The following is a 20,230-nucleotide window of genomic DNA, read 5'->3' as shown; positions in this document are numbered from 1 at the left end:
TTACATAAATGTAAGAAGATTTCCACCAGATAGATTCATTCGCCCTCTACCTCATCCTTTATGCTGTAGTTGCCATACGTATTACATCTACATATATCATAAACCCTATGATATACTATTATAATTTTTACTTTAAATAGTCGTATGTATTATTTAAAAAATTAAGAGCAAATAAGTATTCTTTAATGTTTGCCTACATGTTTACCATTTCTGGTGTTCTTCATCTCTACCCAAAAATCAAATTTTCCTTCTACTACTGTGTTTCTTTAGATTGAAAGGCCTCCTTTATCATTTCTGTTAGCACAGGTCTACTGATGAATTCTCTTGGCTTTCATTTATCTGAAAAGGTCCTTATTTCCCCTTCATATTTTAAGAATCTATTCCCCAGAGATAGAGAGTTCTGAGTTGAAACCTGTTTTTTGTTCTTGTTCAACACTTTAAAATGTTGTCCCACTGACTCCTGATGCCCATTGTTTCTGATGAGAACTCATTTGAGTTCTTGTTAGTGTTCTCCTAAACATGGTGCTTTGGCTAATTCTGACTGCTTTCAAGATTTTCTCTTTATCCTTTGTTTTCAGTATTCTGACTACGATACAGCCACATGTGACTTTTCTTTGTATTTATCGTCCTTGGGCTTCACAGAACTTCTTGAATCTGTAAATTGTGTCTATCTCCAAATTTTGAAAACACCAGTTACTTTTTCTTTAAGTAGTTTTTCTTCCCCTTCTCTGTCTTCTCTCCTACCATCCCAAATACACATGTTAAACCTTGTCATGTTGTTCCACAGATTACTAAGGTTCTGTTCTGTTGTTTACTTTCTTTTTAAAATCTTTTTTCCTCTCAGTTTCTCAAAATGGATCATTGCTATCGATCTGTTTTCCAACAATATGAAGCTTCTAAATATTCATAACTGTTAACAAACACCAATGTTAAAAGAAGGATGGAGAAAGAAGAGCCAATAATGGATTGTGTAAAGACCTGCCAAGCTCTAAGGGCACATGGCGACCCTGAACCCAGGGCAGGGAGTACCTAACGCAGTGGGAGATCATGCAGCCTCTGCAGAAAACTAGTCCATCATAGTTCTTCGTTGAACCCCAACAGAAGCAGACTGACTGACAGAAGCACAAAGGGAATTAGCTGAAGGATGGCAGGTGTTCCACAGGCGTTTGGGGACGGCGGGAGAGCCAGGTTTGGCGGCTTTGCAGAGAGGAACAAGGGTCTGAATCACGCTGCTGTGCTGGGCTAGTGAAGGCACCTGTGAAGCTGCCTCACACAACTGGGCACAGACACTGGTTTGCACCAGCAAGGTAAGGTGCACGTACTGTCATGAGAACACAGCTGCCGCTGCTCCTTGGGAAACAGGTCTTACTGCCCCTGCTGCCACCCACCCACCCTAGTGGAATATGTGTGGCCCCTGCTTCTTCCCATCTCTGGCCCCAGATTCAGTTGGCAGCAGGTGCATCTGATTGGTGGGACCAGGTCATGAACCCATACACTAGTTGCAAGGGAAGCTGAGAGAATGCAGACCTGGCATTTTCTGCTCCTCTTCTGGGAGGGAGGTGGGGTTCACATCAGTTGAGGGAACTGCCTGTGTAAAGGTCCCGGGGCTGAAAGAAACATGGTGAGTATCAAACTGAAAGGAGACCAGTGGGGCTGGCGCAGAGGGAAACAGAGAGACACAGGGTGAGGGGCGTGCTGGGCACTGAGGCTCTAGAGAACAGACCATGAGGTCTTCATGGTTGGTCTTTACCTAAAAGAGTTGGGAACACATTGAGAAGTTCGAAGTCAGAGGTGCAAGTGCACTCACGTGTGTGTATGACATGGTCACATTGTACTTCCAGATGCTTTATCTGGCTTTCTTTTGGAAGGATCATGAGGGGAGGGGACGAAGTGGATGCAGAAAGCCTATTGAGGGGCAGTTGGGGCTGTCCCAGGAGAGATGATGGCGGCCTGAACAACAGTGGTGGTAGTGTCATGGGACTGACAGGGCAGAGTTAACAGACCTAAAATACGTGGAGAACTAACCAAACACTATGAATAATTGGATGGGGAAGGTGAGCAAGGGACACATCCTCGAATTCTGGCCTTTAACATGGGTGTATGGGGATTCCATTCACTGTGGCTGGGGACTTGGGAAGAGCACCAGCTTGGGTGGAAAATCATGAATTCCATTTTGGACATGTGAGTGGGAAGCATCCAAGTGGAGATGTCTAGAATGCAGCTGGATATAAGGGGTAGGGACTCTGAGGGGAGGTCTGGACTAGGGATAGAAGTGGGGCATCATGGAAAGCTCCAAGTGGCCCAAGGATGAATCCACACACAGCCATGCTTCACCTGCCCCCCCTCCCAAGTGTGGGCATGGGCCAGGGGATGGGCCACTAGTGGGAACGGACACCGGGGAGCGAGGTGCAGCTGAGCAGTTGTCCTGGGCTACTGGAAGGCGACCCTCCCCTCCACCGGACGTCTCGGAAAAGCTGATGATCCTTCAGGCCACAATACCTGTCACCCAAAGGAATGCCTAGAGACAGGACACTGCTGGCTGCCCTCCCAGCAGCCATTTCCCCTTTATTCTTTGCTATGAGGACCCCTTTTTGTTTAAGTGTCTGTCCCTCCTCCATGCAGCTCGAGGCATGGTAAGCCCCCCATCCTCACATCCAGATGCAGATCTGATTGGTCCAAGGCCAGCAGCGCATGGCATTCCTAGGGCAACTATTAGTGATCTGGGCAGCCCATCATCCAAATGGCCCAGCAGGGTGGGAGGGAAGGATTCACATTCTGTCTGAGGAGGGCTTCTCTGTCTTTGGGCAGGATCGAGGAAGACCGTGGTCCCGATTGCTGCTGACAGACCTTCCCCAGCGCACAGAGAGCAGCCTGATGCCACAGCCAAGACTTGACACTAGAAAGAGGCTGGGTCTTGGGGCAGCGTGGCACCCGGGGACACATGGTGGAGGGACCAACAAGGGACAGTGGTAGTCACACTGGGAGGGCCAGTGAAGGGAGAGGGTGGCCACACGGGGAGGGAGAGTTGAAGGACAGTGGTGGCCACCCTGAGGAGGGACAACAAAGGGACAGTGGTGGTTCCCCTCTGGGAAATTCAGGGGCCAGAACAACAATTGCAATCATCAGAAAACCTCCAGCTCCAGCTGAGCTTCAGGCCCGCAAATGCCAAGGTGGCCTATTTGGAAGGAAGGGTTTTGTCCCTCCTGGCACCCACTCCCAGCATCATTGCCCCCACCAGCCTCCCTATGAGGGCCCCATCAAGCCTCAGGAGCCCCAAGGGTACGAGCACTGGCCCCACATGTGACATGACATCCCCCACCACACGAGCCATTCAGTGTTCTGACCCTTGCGCAGAGTCGAGGAGGAGCCTACGTGACCTGGAGCACCGATTGCCACATGCGTTCCCAGCTACTACGCACCCTTGGGCCCCTGTCTCCCAGGACTACAGTTTGGACAGCACGGTTGACTCAGGACACGTGCTCCGCTGATGATGATTTTGCCACATGAATGGTGGGTGACCTGTAGGAAAATGGAGACCCCAAGGCCCACCCTGCGGATCCGCTCGAAGGTTACGGGAAGGGCGGGGGTGGGAGCAGCAGAGGGAAAACGGACGCAGCTCTTCACTTCTTGCTATTCCCTTTCCCTCCATCTGTCTGCACACGGCCCTCCCCAAGTCCCCCCCTCAGTGCACCCCATTTTCCCATCTTTGCCCTCCTGGCTTAAGGGCGCTGGTCTCTTACTGGGTGCCCTGCAGTGTCCCATGGATCCCAAATGGCTGAACAGATGACTAGATGGACGTAAAGCCCCAGGGTCTGACCCATGGGAGGTGCTCGGCCAATGATGCCCCTCCCCTGTCCCCTTGGGGGACCGCGGCGGACTGACCACTGCTACCCAAGTCCTCGAAGCAGCCCAGATGGGAAGCAGAAGTGCCCCAGGGCGCGCGGGGAGTCAGCCCAGAACCCCCGAGGGACGCGCGGGGACCCGCGCGAGGCCGGGCCGCCCTCCCGCCGCGACGCGCATGCTCCATGCCCCCCACCCCCCGCGCCGGGTTCCCACGCCGCCGCCGCCCCGGCCCCGCCCGCTCCCCGCCCGCGGGCCGGGCCCTGCTGGTCCGCTCGGGACAGACGACTGACGGCTTCGCAGAACGCGCCTGCCCCCCGAGAGCAGCGCCCAGGGACCAGGTCGAGACCCGTCAGGGAATCCCGCCATCTCCTGGGGCCGCTGTCCCGGCGGGCTTCTCGGAGGCGGCAGCCTTGGCCTCGGGCCTGCCAGAGGCGGGGGTGGGGGGTGGCGAACAGCCCGGTGGCCCGTGGAGCCCCAGTACGCCGGCCTGGCAGGGCTGCGGCGGCCCAGAGCGGGGGGCCCTGTCTCGGCAGGTGGCGAGGGGGCGAGGGAGAGGGCCCTGGGAAAGGCAGCCGGTGTTTCCCAGTTTCTCTCCTTTGACTGCGGTTCGCCTCTGACCCTGGGACTGGCAAGAGAGCACCGGCCACCCGGCGGGTAAGTTTGGATTTTTGCGCCCCTGTGTTTGGGAGCGCTGGGCAGGCTGGCGTTGTGAGGTCGCGGCACTCCTGCCGAGGGGCACCTGGTGAACTCAGCAGGCACAGGCCGTGTGGGTCCCGGACGTATTGCGGGGGCTCTTAAGGGCGGGGCGTTGTGCCCCTTGGTGGTGAGGAGCACACCAGGAAAAGGCGTAAGGAGAGGAAGCCAGGGGTGGGATGGAAGGCCCTTGAGAGCAGGAGAGGGAGGGAACCGAGCTGAGCCGGGGAACTAGTTGTTCAGCAGTCCTCGGGTGCAACAGATACTCGCTGAGCAGCCAGTGTGGGCCAGGCTGCTGCAGGCATGTCAGAAGCGAAACAGCAGAACTCGCCCTGCGGCCGGGCCAGTTCTAGTGGCAGGAAACAGACAACAAACAGCAAACATGTTAAATTCAGAATTAGAGACTGTGTTAAATGGTGGTAGGTGCCATGGGGAAAACAGAGCAGAGGAAGGCAGGTAAGGAGCTGGGTTGCAAGTTTAAGTAGGTGGTTAGGCGGTGGTATTTCTGAAAAACTTGAAGGAGATGAGAGAATATTCCACGGAGAGGAAAGAACCCGTGCAAAGGCCCTGAGGTATGAGTGGCATGGTGTGGGGGAGGGACTGCTCAGAAGACAGTGTGGCAGGAGTAGGGAGCAAGCAGGTGGGAGGGGAGGGGAGGGCCAGGTCAGACGGGCACCCCAGGGAGGGCCATGAGCAGGGAACAACAGAACCCCATTAGGAGGTAGCCCTCTTTATGACCAGTTCAGCCTGTGGCCCCCGCCCCCCAGGGCAGGGGAGACACCAGTTGCAAGGATGATGCTCAGAGGGCTTTGCTGGGTCGGGCAGTGGGGAGGCCCTGGGCTGACCTGTGGCCTCCCTAGGCCCTGGGTCTCCAGGCCTTTCCACCAGGTGGGTGGCAAGTGATGTGTTCCCCCCGGGGAAAGACTACTAGAGCAAGGAGGAGGCAGTTGGGGTCTTGAATTGCCAAACCTCAGAGGAAGTTTCACCAGGAAGGAAGAAGCCTGACTGCAGAGGCTCTGCGTCACTCCTGGCAGATGGAAGAGCCCCAATTCCCGATCCTGCCTGCATGGGATTGCCGACTGCCTTTCATGTTGTTTGTTTGTTTTCTGTTTTCTTTTTCTGGGGAAATAGCCCCATCTCCTGGTCTTCTGTAGGCATCAGCACTGAAGCCCCCCCCCCCCCGCCCCCACTGCCTCTCCCTTTTTTGAGCCATGATGCATTTCAGTTGGCAGCACTGTTCCTCTCCTCCCCCAGGGGGGTGGCCCCACATACTCGGCTTTACTTGGGCCAGTCAGCAAGCACGGTGGGATTCTGCTCCCCTCCTTAGGGTGGACCAGCCTTGGAGGAGGCTGGCAGACGGTCCCTGGTTACCCAGGCTGACAGGGCCTTCCTGGCTTCTTGCCTGAGGCACCGATGTCTGATGGACCTCCACCTGTATGCCTAGTGACGGGTTTCGGGGAGACCTGAGCTTCGGGGCCTGGACTCATCCTTCGGCTTCTCCTTTGTTCTGGCAGCCCACCAGGCTCTTAGGAGAAACCGCTCTCCAGTTCCACAGTGTCCTTCCTGATTCTTCCTTATGCACATGCTCATGAGTGTCACCCCATTCCTGCCGGGGCGTTACTTGGCCTTAGGGTCTGTGAGGAGAGCTTGCCATATCTTTCTTTCCAGGATTTGAAAGTATGCTGACTTTAGGAGACTAGGTCTCAAGGACGGACCCTTGGGTGTGACCACTTCGCATGGTGGCGCCTGGATGCGCCCTGTGCCTTTGAACTTCAGTGTTGGTCTCCGTCTACAGGCTACCCCTGTCCGTAGTGTGTTTCTCTCAGGAAGTCACAGCTCAACAATCTCTTCTCTCTTGGGGTCTTGGAAGGGACCCCAGCATGTGTGTCGGGGGGTGGCTAGAGAGAACATTTCTTCCTTTCGGCTTGTCTGTTTTCCAAAATGGATCATGACCTGGCAGCACAGTCATGGTAAGGAAAAAAGAAGCTCGTGCTGTTTTTCAGAACATTTTCGGAGTGGCCTGAAAAGCCTTGCTGTTATCAGTATTCTCCCCCCGCGCACACACTTTTAGCTTGTGCCGGTCCCCTGGGGGCTGACGGCATGTCATCATGAAGCATAACCTGTGGACATCAGAAGGATTACTTGACAGTGACACCTTTTGCCTCCCCCCTTTTTTTATTGAGATGGGATTCACATAACATAAAATTAGCCACTTTAGAACCAACAATTCAGTGGCATGAAATACATTCACAATGTTGGGCAACCACCACCTCTTTCTAGTTCTAGAACCTTTTTGTCCCCCCAGAGGGAAACCCCTTCCATGAAGCAGTTGCTCCCAGCGCCCTCCCCCTCAGCCACTGGCACCCACTGATCTGCTCTCTGACCCTCCGGTGCTGGAGGTGTCACACGATTTATAAGACCTAAAGATTTCTTTTTTTTCAAGATTTATTTATTTATTTGACAGAGAGCGACACAGCGAGAGCAGGAACACAAGCAGGGGGAGTGGGAGAGGGAGAAGCAGGCCTCCTGCCAAGCAGGGAGCCCCATGCGGGGCTCGATCCCGGGACCCTGGGACCATGACCTGAGCCGAAGGCAGACGCTTAACGACTGAGCCACCCAGGCGCCCCAAGACTTAAAGATTTCTTGATAGCAAATCACGGGTCGTGACATTCAGAGCAATGAAAGGCAGAACTTCCTTGTTACTTACAGCTCTGAAGGAGAGGAGGTGGCCATGTGGGGCCACGTGTGTGGGGGGGAACCTGGGGTAGGGGTAGGTAGTTTCTGCAGGGTCCCTGTGCATTGGCTAATTTGGATGATTTCTCAGGCTCTGGGGCATTGGGGCTGTCCCTAGTTGTCTGGTACCTGGCCCAGATAAGGGGGAATTGGGGGAGCGTGTTTGGTGGTCCCAGAGAGAGGGGTCCCCAAAACGGAGATAGTTGGGGTCGGGGCTTAGCAAACTGCCCAAGAAAGGCAGAGAAAAGAGAATTTTTACACATAACTTCAAAACTAGGTCAAGACAGCTCTTGTGAAATACTAGATTACATCACATAAATGGAATCATCCAGGATGTGGCCTTTTGTGTCCATGTCTGGCTTTTTTCACTGATCATGATGTCTCCAAGGTTCATCCATATTGTAGCATGGATCAGCGCTTCACTCCTCTTTATGGCCAAATAACATCCCATCGTGTGTATAGACCACGTTTTGTTTGGTCACTGTCTTGGGTTCTTTCCGCCTTCTGGCTGCTCTCAATCAGGCTGTAGTTAAGCTGGATGCATTCGTTTTGATGTGAACACCTGTTTTCAGTTCTTTTGAACCTACACTCAGGAGTGAAATTGCTGAGTGGTGTGATAACTATGTTTACTTATTGAGGGACCACCAACTATTTTCCCTTTTAATTGTGAACGCCATTAAGCAGACAGACAAATAAAGGGAGTAGTCTAACAGAACACAGGGGTCCACCTCGCAGGGTTGCCAGAGGCCTGGAGCTTATTTGCTTGTTTCTCTCTTTCTTTCTTTCTGTTTCCTCTTTCCTTTCCCCCTCCCTCCTTCTCTCGGTCTCTCTCTCTCTCTCCCCCTACTCTCCTTCGTTTTTACTGAGATATTTTAAATTAAGTTTACATGCCATTTTCTCCCTAAGTGCTTCAAGAAGGACATTTCCTTCCACGACCCGGTGCCGTTATGCATGCGACACATGAGCAGCGCAGGGCCCCACAGCCACAGTGCCTTTGACTCCTCTGTCCTGCACGCCAGCATCTCATCAAGGACTTCCGTTGCACTTGACTATTGGCCGTGTACACCTCTTCTCCTCTAGAACAGTCTCTCTTTTCCCCATGACACTGACACGCAGAGGAGGCCGGGTACAGCCCACCTTCTGGACTGGGCCGGTTGCTTCCTTGTGGTGTGTAAGTGGTCCCTCAGTCCCCAAGATCCTTTATAAACTGCGTGCGGGTTCCCAAGGCTGCATTAGAATGGGGTCAGACTTTGACAAGAGCCTCGCACGCTTCCCATGGTGGCATCCCCGCAGCAGGTGGGTCCCAGCTCTGTCCAACCGGTAGGTTAGCTTTCTGTCTTGTGACCAGCAGTAAATAGGGGAAGACATTTTGACATCACATGGTCTTTCACCCAGTGGTTGTAGTGTCCATCCCACCTTAAGGGATTCTTCCTATCTGATTAGCATATATTTCTTCGTCAGATACACGAGTTTATTGATTCTGGGCCAATGCTGATGGACAGCTCATCACTGGTGATAAGGGACTTCGCCGCAGTTTAAATACTGTGCGACCCTGTCCCCTCACCCTCTCTCCTGTAGCAGAAATAAGCTGCGGTCGCCCAGACAGCATGAGCATTCGCGGCCCACTCCCCGGCTAGCCACCGCCTGGTTCTTAGGCTTCCCCACGGGGGAGTTCCGCCTTGTGGTCTCCAGTTGGGTGGTGCAAACAGCGTTGGAGCAAACTGTCTTCTGGTCTTGAGAACTGATGTGGCAAAATCTGATTCTGTCCACTTTGGCAGTGACACGCTCTTCCTGCCCTTAGCATGAGCCCCAGCTCCTGTCTGTCCCCAGAGTGCCCACGTGGCCTCACCTTCTGCACTCCCCACCCTGCCCCCAGTTTCAGCGCCGTGACCACTGGGCTTGGGCCCATCCGAGGGCCAGATATGGGCCACGCCCTTAGCCTGCTCCTCTCTTTGCTCACCCCCAGCCTTCAGCTCTCAGCCTGAAGGTCACTCCTTTAGAGGGCACCCCTCCCCCAGCTCTTGTGGGTCCCTCCAAAGTGCATCTCACTCTTCTGGTCTTTCTCTTTTCCTTGAGAGCAGGTCTATTTCAGGTGGAGTGGGGTGTGTGTGTGTGTGTGTGTGTGTGTGTGTGTGCGCGCGCGCGCATGCGTGTTCTGGAGTTTTTCTGTTAGGACCCTGAGCTGAGAGGAAGAGGAGTTGGCAGTGGAGCTTCCAGGGATGGCTGGAAAGTCGGGGTGGCGGTGCTGGAAATGAGAAGGAGGAAGCCAAGCCTCGTACGAGGCGGGCAGGACTCCCTGTCTGGTGGCCCACCACCCAGGTGAGGAGAGAGGACAGAAGCTCAGTTTGGGAAAGTGTTATGGATTGGCTTGTGTCCCCCAAAAAGATGTGCTGAAGTCCTGTCCCCCAGTAGCTGTGAATGGGACCTAACTTGGATGAGGTCATGCTGGAGTAGGGCGGGCCTCATCTCATACTTGGCTTTTTCCGATCCCCTTAGCTTCTTTGCACCCCTGCGATGGCCGCCATTGTCTTGAAGGCCAGACCCAAGGTGAGTGGGGCTCCCTGTCTCCATCTGCCACCTCTTCATGTCCCGGCCTCACAACTCTTGCAACTCCAAGTCTCCCCTTAACTGCTGAGTTCTCTGGGTACCCCCGCCCCATGTTTAGTTGCTGCCCGCTCATCCTGGGACTCATGGCGGTGAAGTCCCCTGCAGCCACAGGAATGGCTTGTTCTAGGTGCCAGTATCTTTTGAAGACGTGTCCGTGTACTTCACCAAGACAGAATGGAAGCTTCTGGACCTCAGACAAAGGATCCTCTACAAGAGAGTGATGCTGGAGAACTATCGTCATTTGGTGTCACTGGGTAAGGCTCTGACACGCACATCCAATCCCCCTACTCTGTCTCTGAACTCAATTTATTTTTAAGTTTCTTCGTTTGTTGGTTACTGTGAGCCCAAGAATAAATGCATTTTCCCACCGGAGCAGTAATCTGCTGGAGCCCAGCTTTTGTCTCAGTAGAACAGTTTTTAGCTAAAATGGTTTTGACCTGTAAGTGGTAAATGCGTGGGCCCCCATCAAATTTATTTTGCATATAAAATCATGGGTTAAGTAAACCTCTTCTATCCAAAAGATAGATGCGTATTATCCTTGAATATTTATATGCACTGTTGTAGACTTAATTCATTCTTATCAAGGTTGAATTGTACATTCATTTCACGTTACGGAGTTTAGCTGCTCCTTTTCCTTGTATCAAGGTTAAGACATGCACTTGGTTTTCCAGCCTGGAGAAATCCGGAAAGGAGCTGGGCAGGCTTCCCCACTTCAGCGGGCTTGCAGGGGGTCTGCTTGCTCCATTTCTTCCCTACAGATTTAATCTCCCTAATCTAACCACACAGAGGGAGACTAGTTTCTGACCCTCACTGCGCAGATCCAGGGCTCAAAGGGGAGTTCTGGAATCGTCAGTTGAGTTTGGCGTAAGGAACTGAGACATCTGTTCTGTTTGATGATGGACACGGGGCTTTGGCTCTCGAGGCACAAGCATTCCTCAGCTCTGTCTGCTTCCTGATACTCCCCGGGACTTTGCCCCCCGTGGATCCCGGCTCCATTTCCCACAAGCCTACTGCCTTCCCCGCAGGCCAAATAGTAACATCGTTATCCTCTTGGCCCCAGTCACCATCGACTTTGGACTCCCCATGCCCACCTGGCCCCTGGACATTCAAATCCCTTTGCTTCCTCAAAGAGACTCCGTCCTTTCTCTCGACCTTCCCAGTGGCGCTCTCTTAGAGGGTTCCTTGTTCTCTGTTCGTGAAGATGCTAAGGCTGGGCTGAGTTCAAGAGTGACTGATCCGCTTCCTTTCCACGGGCAGGATTTTTATCCTCCAAGCCTCACCTGGTCTCCTGGCTGGAACAAGGGGAGGGGCCCCGGGCAGCAGACACCTGCAGAACACGGGCCGCTGCGGGGATGCAGACAGGTGAGTGTGGGGCGCTGGGCTGGCTTGCCTGAGCCAGTCACAAAGAGCAGCAGCCGAAGGAGGGCAGTGTGACCGCTGTGGGTGGGAAATTCCCCTTTGTGGCAGACTTAAATCTCACAGGGAGTCCCCGTTGAGACACCACTGCTTCCAGCTCATTCCCACCTTTTCCCCCTCTTGCCGTCCGGTCTGCGGACAGTCATCTTGGGTCTCCCCCCACGTCCTCATCTCCTGATACATTCCTTGTCAGCTTTGGTGTGGGCGTGAGGAGGGAGAACGAACCCTAAATAGAGTCACAGGGAGAGTGACACCGGTGGGTGTTCTCTATCCGTATAGGTGACGGGATAGAGAACAGGACATTGGTTTCAAAGCAGAAGCATTGCCGAAAAGAACTCCCAAGGACCGATCTTCAGGCCAGTAACAAGAGCCAGGTAGCCAGGCCGCCAGGGGAAGCGCTGGAGCTCGGAGCGGAACATGCTCATTCTCCCCAGACAGGTTCCGGCGGGGTTGGCCCCCGCAGGGAGAGAGGTCAGAGCAGCTCCTCAGGGGACGCAAGAGACATGCGGCAGAGAAGTAGCCCCAGTTGTAGGCAGGAGTCAGTTCTAAGGCAGCAGGGTTCCAAAGGTGCGGAGAGGCGCTACCTCTGTCAGCAATGTGGGAAATCCTTCAGCCGCAGCTCCAACCTCATCAAGCACCGGGTCATCCACAGCGGCGAGAAGCCCTACGAGTGCTCCGAGTGTGGGAAACTCTTCCGGCGCAGCTTCGCGCTGCTGGAGCACCAGCGCATCCACAGCGGCGAGAAGCCCTTTGTGTGCAGCGAGTGCGGGAAGACCTTTACACGCAGCTCCAACCTCGTCAAGCACCAGATCATCCACAGCGGCGAGAAGCCCTACAAGTGTTCCGAGTGCGGGAAACTCTTCCGGCGCAGCTTCGCGCTGCTGGAGCACCAGCGCATCCACAGCGGCGAGCGGCCCTACGCGTGCAGCAAGTGCGGGAAGACCTTCAGCAGGAGCTCCAACCTCATCGAGCACCAGCGCACCCACAGCGGGGAGAAGCCCTACACGTGCAGCCAGTGTCCGAAAGCCTTCAAGGGCGTCTCCCAGCTCATCCACCACCAGCGCATCCACAGTGGGGAGAAGCCGTTCAAGTGCAAAGAGTGCGGGAAGGCCTTCCGGGGGTGCTCGGGGCTCAGTCAGCACCAGCGGGTGCACAGCGGTGAGAAGCCCTACGAGTGCAGTGAGTGTGGGAGAACCTTCAGCCGGCGAGCCAACCTCTTCAAGCACCAGGCCATTCACAGCCCGGAGAGGCCCTGCGAATGCCAGGACGGCGGGACGGCCTTCCAGAGCAGCCCCGTCCTCCCGGAGCCCCGGCCCGCGCACGCTGGCCAGCGGCCGCTCGCAGGCAGCCAGGGCCCGGGCGGGAGCGGCCTCGGCGGGAGGGCCCTCGGCGGGAGCGCCGGCCTTGCGGGGAGCCCGTGCGCCCGCGGCCACCAGGAGCCCTGCGCGAGCGGCCGGGGCGCCGAGTGCGGCAGCGCCTCGCAGGGGAGGCGGTGGCTGGGCCATCCCCGGAAGCCCCGTGGCGGCACGAGGCCCTCGGAGAAGAGTGACAGCGGAACGGCGCCCGCCTCTCTGGCCGTCGGAAGGCCCCCTGCCGGGCCGCAGCCGGAGGGCCAGACCCTCGGAGCAGACTCGGTGGGTGCGGCGGCCGCCCGCGCCGTCTGACCGGGCCAGTGTGGGACAGGGCTGGCTTGGAAACCCGGCGGCGCCCGCTGCCGTCGCCCGGGCCGGTGACGGGCCCTGTGCGCTGCCCGGGCTCAGGGCCGCGCCGTGAGGAGAGCCGCGCCGCGGGCTCGGGGGCCTTGAGTTACTGAGGAGCAGCGGGCTTCCTCTCGCCGGACCGCGCGCTTCACCCCGGACGTCTGAGCGTGGCCGGCTGGAAGCACTAACAGCACTTTCCTCCTTTAAGCGCCTGCAAACGGAGGGGACTTGAGAGAAGGCTGCAGGCAGCCTGTGGCTGGACTGTGACAGCACCTCCCGGTCATCAGCTCAGAGGTGGTCTGGAAATGCACCTGGGCAAATACCTCCGTGGGCCGCTCATGGCCGGACAAACGGGACACCCTGCGATCCCGCCGAGCGGGGGCCTGTTCTTTTTCCAGGCCGTTTGTCCTTGTGCCTGAAAAGCCACAGCCTTGCGTGGGGACCCGCAGCTGCTTCTCAGAGGAGCGGCCGCACCCAGGTCCCATCTTCTCAGAGCCCCGGGGGCGGGGTATGGGGGACACTCCGGTCTCTCACAGGAGGGGGCTCCAGGCAACGCATGTCTTCCCTGCGCACCGGGCTCACCCTCCTCACTGCCTTCTGCCCCCCTCCCCCGACCCCACCAGCAAAGACCACCCTGGCCTCTCCGCCCCTCCTCCCCACCCTCAGTGCCTAAAGCCTCACACTTAGCTGCGGCCCCTCAAGCAGCCACGTCTTGTGGCCGGTGCGCGTCGGGAAGGAAACAAGATGGGTTAGGAATTTGCACAGAGCGTGCCCAGCAATGGCTCTCTCATGGGATCTGCCTTTCATATGACCTTTTTTATAATATTGAAGGTTCAGCTGCTTTGAATAATTTTGCATTCAGGAGTAATGTAAGCAGAAGATAGGGGTTTTTGCCGCATGAGAGTGTTGGTGAATCGTTGCTTAAATAAGAATCCCCCGCCCCGTGAGAAGACCTCAGGCAGGAGGAACGGAGCCCTGATGAGTGTGGTGGCAAGCCTGGCCCCTCTTCTCCCTCCTCCCCCTTAGCCCCCCAGAGACAGGGCGGACCCTTCGAATGGCACTTTACTGCAAGGCTGGGGCGGGGCGGCGGGGGGAGGGCCATGGCTGGCAGGCTCTGCCCTGTTCCATCCGCGCTGGGCCCAGGAATTCTGCCCATGGGTGCTCTCAGCCCAGCGCCCTGATTGGCTTGCCACCTCCTTCCAGCCCTCTTCACTGCCAGATCTCCAGCAGGCAAGGGATAGGTGTGCTGGAGGCCCCCCACTGGGCCTCCCAGGAGCATGTGCGCCTTCCCTGCCACACAGGAGAGGCTCGACACGACATCTGGAGAGAGAGGGAAGACCTGGAAATGCAGAATTCCTTCCGAGCATGCTTCTTGGAGCTCTAATCACTAGGACGACTCCAAAAGTGAGAAACACAGATAGAAACAAAGACATAGAGAAGTTTCATCTAGCTATATTAAAATGAGTTTTATACGACTTATGCAAAGTTCTAGAGTTTTTATAACTTGCTTTTATCTCATAGCCCCTTTCACTGGGTCTGTATCCCCTTGTCCTTTGTCTTCTGCTCTTTGTGTCATGTTCATCTTTGTCAGCACTTCATAAACATGTGAGATGAATATGGCCCCCTTAGCACATGAGCTCCAGTCCTGTCTGAGGGGTCAAACGGATCTGCAACTTGGGGTTTTCCGATGGAAAAAGAAGTACTAGGAACAGTGTCTTTGAAGTCCATGGGCAGGTCGTTGAGAAATATGTGGGGTTTTTTTGAGGCGCAGACGATCTTTGCCAGGGAATCCAGTTCCCATGCAGAGCAAGGAACAGCGGCAGGAGGCCATGCACTTGGACTCCAGTCTCATTTGGTTCCACCGTGGCCTGACCAGGATTGGGACGCCAACCGCCACGTGAGGGGAACCAGAAAGAGACCAGATCCATGGGCTCTGATGTCCATTTCCATCACTATCGTAAGTAAACAGCCTCACTCCTGTAGGCCAGTGTAACGTCATCCCATTGGTTCTGCTGCACAAGCCAACTTGCCTTTTAATGTGAGCTCCTTTTTTCATGGGACCCATACCCAAAGATGACTGGCTACAGGGGAGTAATGTACGGGTGTTTTCAGCAGACTGTGGATTTGCCAGACACTTGTGCTCTGGTTTTCGAGCGCCCTAAAAGGCCGCAGGGTCCCCAAATGCTTACTCAGATAAATAACATTTAAAATAGCAATGCATTTTTTGTCAGTTCTCTGTATAATTTTGCTTGTCTTCATGAGATTTTCACTGCAGTGCAATTATGAGTATCATTTTCTCTCACGTATGGTGATCAGGTGCGCAACATGAGCTGGACGGGTATTGCGTGGAATAAAAGTCAGAGTGTGCGGGGGGGGGGGTCCCTGTGTTTTTCCTTCTAAAGTGCTCTGTGTGGGACAGCAGTGATGGCCCACACTTGCTTTCCCCAAGAACTTCCTGGACACCAGCCCCTTTGCACTTCGGGACGGGTCATCTGCTTCAGACATGGCCGTGCGAGACGCTGTGTCCGTGCATAGCGTCTCTGAGCCTTGGGCCACTTGCCCTCCGACACCGTGGACACTTTTCAAGAGCAGTTTAAATGCTGTCGCAGTACCCCCCACGTAACTGGTAAACTGTCCTGACTGAATTCATTTACTTCGGGGGCAGACAGATAAGGAGGGTCTCGAGTGCTGGCCTCGAAAGGAGCCCTCTCATGGCTGAAAGTAACCAGGTAGCAATTGGGTTACAGTACCAGGGAAGGCTCTAAGTGTGGAATCGCGGGGGTGGGCCGAGAGACTCTGCTTGGGTGAAGGTGAGGCCGAAACCCTGGAGGGCGGCACAGCTGGGAATCAAGGGCAGCCATCCGAGGCCAGTGGGACACTGCGACTCAGGGACCAGGAAGGGCAGAGCGGCACAGCTGTGTCTTCCCTCCAGCTGCTTCTGTGTCTTCAGGCCACGTGGCAGCACCTGCACTCACTCAGGTGTGTGCACCCCGTGCGGCCCCATGTGGCTCTGTACAGAGGCCGCTCCACCTTCCCCCTTCTGTTCGCTTCTCGGCCTCCATCCGTGGAGGGACTCCGGCGTGGACACCCGCCCGTCCTGTAGGCCTGGAAGCCCTTTCCCCTGGTCTTGCAACCTCTCTATCTCCCTCCTCCCCCACCCATGTCTGGGGCCCTTGGCCCTTTCCTCTGTCCCCCATCTCTGACAGTCATTGAGCCACCGGATCCTGGCCGCTCTCGGTTCCGGTTGCCCCAGCTGCCCTGCCCGTGCACGGCCAACCGTGAGTGCGGTCGGGGGGGTGGGGGTCCTTGCAGTGTCACCCGGCTGACGGCAGCATCCACTTCTGGGGCTTTACAAGACCAGCATGGACCGTGTCTAGAACCTTGCTCAGATTGCCCACAAGACTCGCTCTGCTCTAAACAAAGAAATGGGTGAGCGCTGTGTTCGGGGGGCCTTGGACACTTTTCCCCCACGGGAGGAAAAAGCAGGCCCGGATAGGGGGTGCTCAGGATCCCGTCGCCGTCGTGGTCCCACAGCTTTAGCTTCTCAATGTTTCCGGAATGGTTTGCTCTCCCTGCCGGGGTTGGCGGTGGTTGGCGCTCGGGCCTCTGCCACAGCCGACGCCCCGACGCCCCGTGAACCGTCAGGACCTCCACTCCTTTCCTCAGCCGGAGGAGCACAGCAGGCCCCTGGCCCGGGATGCTAAGTGTCTGTCTTGTTAGGTAGCCGAGGTGACAAGCGGTGTCCTGAGGCCAGAGCAGGAGTATCAGGGAAGTAGAGCTCAAGGGATGTCAGGCAGGGCAGACGGAAGGAGGGGGAGCCCTGTGGGCAGGAGCCCTGGGAGAGCAGAGGGTTTTCTGTAGGGCGGTTGTGGGGCACTCGGTCATCGGGAGCAGAGTGCAGGGAAGCCTGGGATGCCACGTGAAGTTCTCTGGTTCCTGATGAGGAGCAACTTTTGGTTCGCATGGAAGAATTATTCTAAGACTGAGGAGGGGAAGGTCATGTAAATGGTAACTGCTAGAGCGCACGACTGCGCGCGTGGATGACCAGCAAGTGCACACAACGTAGCCAGCCCGATGGTTCTGATGTTCACAGGCCCGACTCCTGGCGTGTCGGGGACCTCACATGAAGACGGTGCCCATAAACAGCACCCCCAAAGGTTCCGTCGCCCCCCTTCCTGCCCCTCCCCGCTTCCATTGCCGCAAGCACGGCTCTGCTTCCCGTCCCTCCGCGTCGGTCAGCGGAATGATTCCGAGGCGCGGCCACGTCGCCCTGTGTAACGGCCCCTCACTTGGTATTGCCGAGCGCTCTTCCGTCGTGTGGAGGGACCGCGATCCCTGTCGGACTCTTGGGGGTGGACATTTGGGTTGTTGCCGGTTTGCGGCCATGACAAATAAAGCTGCCATGAGCATCCGTGCACAGGTGTTTGTGCAGACGTGTGTTCATTTATCCCGGGCATATAGTGAGGAGTGGAAGTGCCGGGCCCGTGGGAACCCTCTGGCAGCGCCAGACAAAGTCTTACCTCCCTACCCGCGGTGCCCGGAGGCTCCAGCTTCTCCACCTGCCCCCTCACACCTGTCCATCCTAGATGAACATGCGGTGGTTCTGTTTGCATTTCCCTCGTGACTAATGATGTTGAGCATCTTTCCATGTCCTTCTGAGCCACTCGTATATCTTCTTTGGTGAAGTGTCTGTTCAAATCTTTTGCCCATTTGTAATTGATTCCTTTGTCTTTTCATGTGGTTGTAAAGTTCTAGATACAAGTCCGTTGTCACACATGTTTTGCAAATATTTCCTTCCAGACTGACGTTTGCCTTTCTATTTTCATAACAGTGTTTTTTGAAGAACAGACGTTGTTTTATTTTGAAGAAGCCCAGTGAATGGATTTTTTAATTTCATGGTTTGTACTTTTTGTACCACAGTTAAGAAGTCTTGGCAAAACTCAAGTCACTACAATTTGACCCTCTGTTTTCCTGTGGGACTTGTAGAGCTAGGTCTATGACCTATTAATGTTTGCGTGCGGTGTGAGGTGAATTCACGATTTATTTTTCTTCTATATGGGTGTCCAGTTTCTCCAGCTCCATCTGGAGATGATGAAAAGATGATCTTTTCCCCAGTTGAACTGCCTTGACGTCTTGGTTGAAAACCAACTGGCTGTGCGCATGTCTACTTCTGCACTCTTTATGCCGGTCTATTTTATGCCCGCGTGACACTCTTCTTGGTTACTGTGGCTTTATAATAAGTCTTGGAATCAGTTAATGTGAATCCTCTGATGTGGCTCTTTTTCAAACCTCTTTGGTCTATCCTAATTTTGTCTCATTTCTTTTTTTTTTTTTTTTAAGATTTTATTTATTTATTTGACAGAGAGAGAGATAGCGAGAGCAGGAACACAAGCAGGGGGAGTGGGAGGGGGAGAAGCAGGCTTCCCGCCGAGCAGGGAGCCCGATGTGGGACTCGATCCCAGGACCCTGGGATCATGACCTGAGCTGAAGGCAGACGCTTAACGACTGAGCCACCCAGGCGCCCAATTTTGTCTCATTTCTGTATGAGTTTTAGAATACCTTGTCAATTTATATGACAAAAAAAAAAAAAAAAGCCTGCTGGGACTTTGATTGGGATTTCATTGAATCTATACATCATTTTGAGGAGGACTGACATCTGAACAATATTGAGCCCTTCAGTCTGTGGACATAATATAGCTCCTCATTCGCGGGCCTCCCCCACTTCCTCCCAGCAACGGCTTGTGATTTCAGTGTCCAAGTCTTGCACATGTGTTAGCTTTGATTGATTCTGAGGTTATTGTTCCAATCATCTCTAGTGAGCCTGCATTCTCGTGCAGTCACTCATTCGTCCCCCGGACATACACTGAACATGTAACTGTGTGCTGGGCTGGGAGGATGACTAAGACGTATGTCTTGCCTACCTTCAGAAGCAGGAGCATGCGTTTGTCCCTATGATGCCTTTGTTTAGCCCAGCCCATATTTGATAACGGCCTTGACCATAATGTAAAACAGAGCTGTGTGTCCCATGTTCACGGTTCTGAGAACTTATCATTGTTCCAAGATTTTTTTTTTAACTTTCTGGCAAAGACTTCTAACAGGAAAACAAAATCAAATCAAAACAAGGAGGTAAGAATCAAATTAATCTTTTGTCTTTTTCTCAGTGAAAATATTCCTCGCTTAATATATAACATGCTTTCTTCCATGTTCTGGCTAGTTCAGTGGGAACAAGGTACTTGTGAAAGGAGGTGGCGAGAGAATGAGTCAGGCAGGCTGAGAAGAGGTGGGGAGAGAAAGACAAAGGAAAAGGCGAGTAGAACACACCCTGGTGATCTCCTCAGACTAGAAGAACAAACGCACACAGTGTATCAGGAACATGGCCACAAGTACAGCTCCACCTACATGCAGATTTTTTTGTGTGTTAAATACAGGATGATACTATAAATGTATTTTCCTTATGATTTTCTTAATAACATTCTCTTTTCTCTAGTTGACTTTATTGTAAGAATGCAGTACATAATACATACAACCTCCAAAATGTGTGCTACTCGACTGTTTGTTATTGGTGAGACTTCCAGTTAACAGCCGGCTATTAGTAGTTAAGGTTTGGGAGATTCAAAGTTACACGTGGATTTTTCGGCTCTGCCGGGGGTCAGCATCCCTAACTCCCATGTTGTTCAATGTAAGGAATCTGGGGGCAGCTTGCTGGCATCGGTTCAGCAGCAGAGCACTGGCAAGGCCCAGTATCGAATTAGCTTAGCTTTGCCTCACGATCACAAAATGGCTGCTGAAGCACCTGCTGTCACATATGCAAAGAACAGAAGGGGGAAAGGGCAAGGACAACTGCATCTGTCCCCTTTTATCAAGAAAGCAACAGTTTTTCCAGAAACTTGCCCAGCAGACTTCCACTTAGGTCTCAGAACTGGATCACATGGCCTCCCTTAGATGGAAGAGAGGCTGGGGAAAACTGGAGACAGGATTGTCATGACCTGTCACCTGAGGCTGAGCCCACTGATGCCCTGAACAAAACTGGGGTCTTATCCCCAGAGGAGAGGGCTGGAATGGATATTGGGTGATGTTATGGATTGAATTATGTCCCCCTAAAAGATATGTTGAAGTCCTAGCCCCCAGTGACCTCAGAATGTGACCCTATTTACAAATAGGGTCTTTGCAGATATAACTAGTTATGATGAGGTCATCCTAGACCCTACCAGCAGCTGGAAGAGGTGCAGAAGGATCAT

General features: G+C 54.2%; 1 protein-coding gene across 1 annotated transcript; it reads left to right on the top strand.

Annotated features, from left to right (window-relative positions):
• Positions 1–9,783: 9,783 nt before the first annotated feature.
• ZFP92 (ZFP92 zinc finger protein) lies at positions 9,784–12,956 on the top strand. Its single transcript, XM_044911904.1, has 5 exons — positions 9,784–9,816; positions 10,004–10,130; positions 11,134–11,238; positions 11,572–11,677; positions 11,792–12,956. Exons 1-5 carry the CDS (start codon positions 9,784–9,786, stop codon positions 12,954–12,956), a joined length of 1,536 nt encoding a protein of 511 aa, XP_044767839.1.
• The last annotated feature ends 7,274 nt before the right edge of the window (positions 12,957–20,230 follow it).

The sequence above is a fragment of the Neomonachus schauinslandi genome, chromosome X (genome assembly GCF_002201575.2).
Source record: "Neomonachus schauinslandi chromosome X, ASM220157v2, whole genome shotgun sequence".
Taxonomy (NCBI): domain Eukaryota; kingdom Metazoa; phylum Chordata; class Mammalia; order Carnivora; family Phocidae; genus Neomonachus; species Neomonachus schauinslandi.
This window is presented reverse-complemented; position numbering and strand designations above follow the sequence as displayed.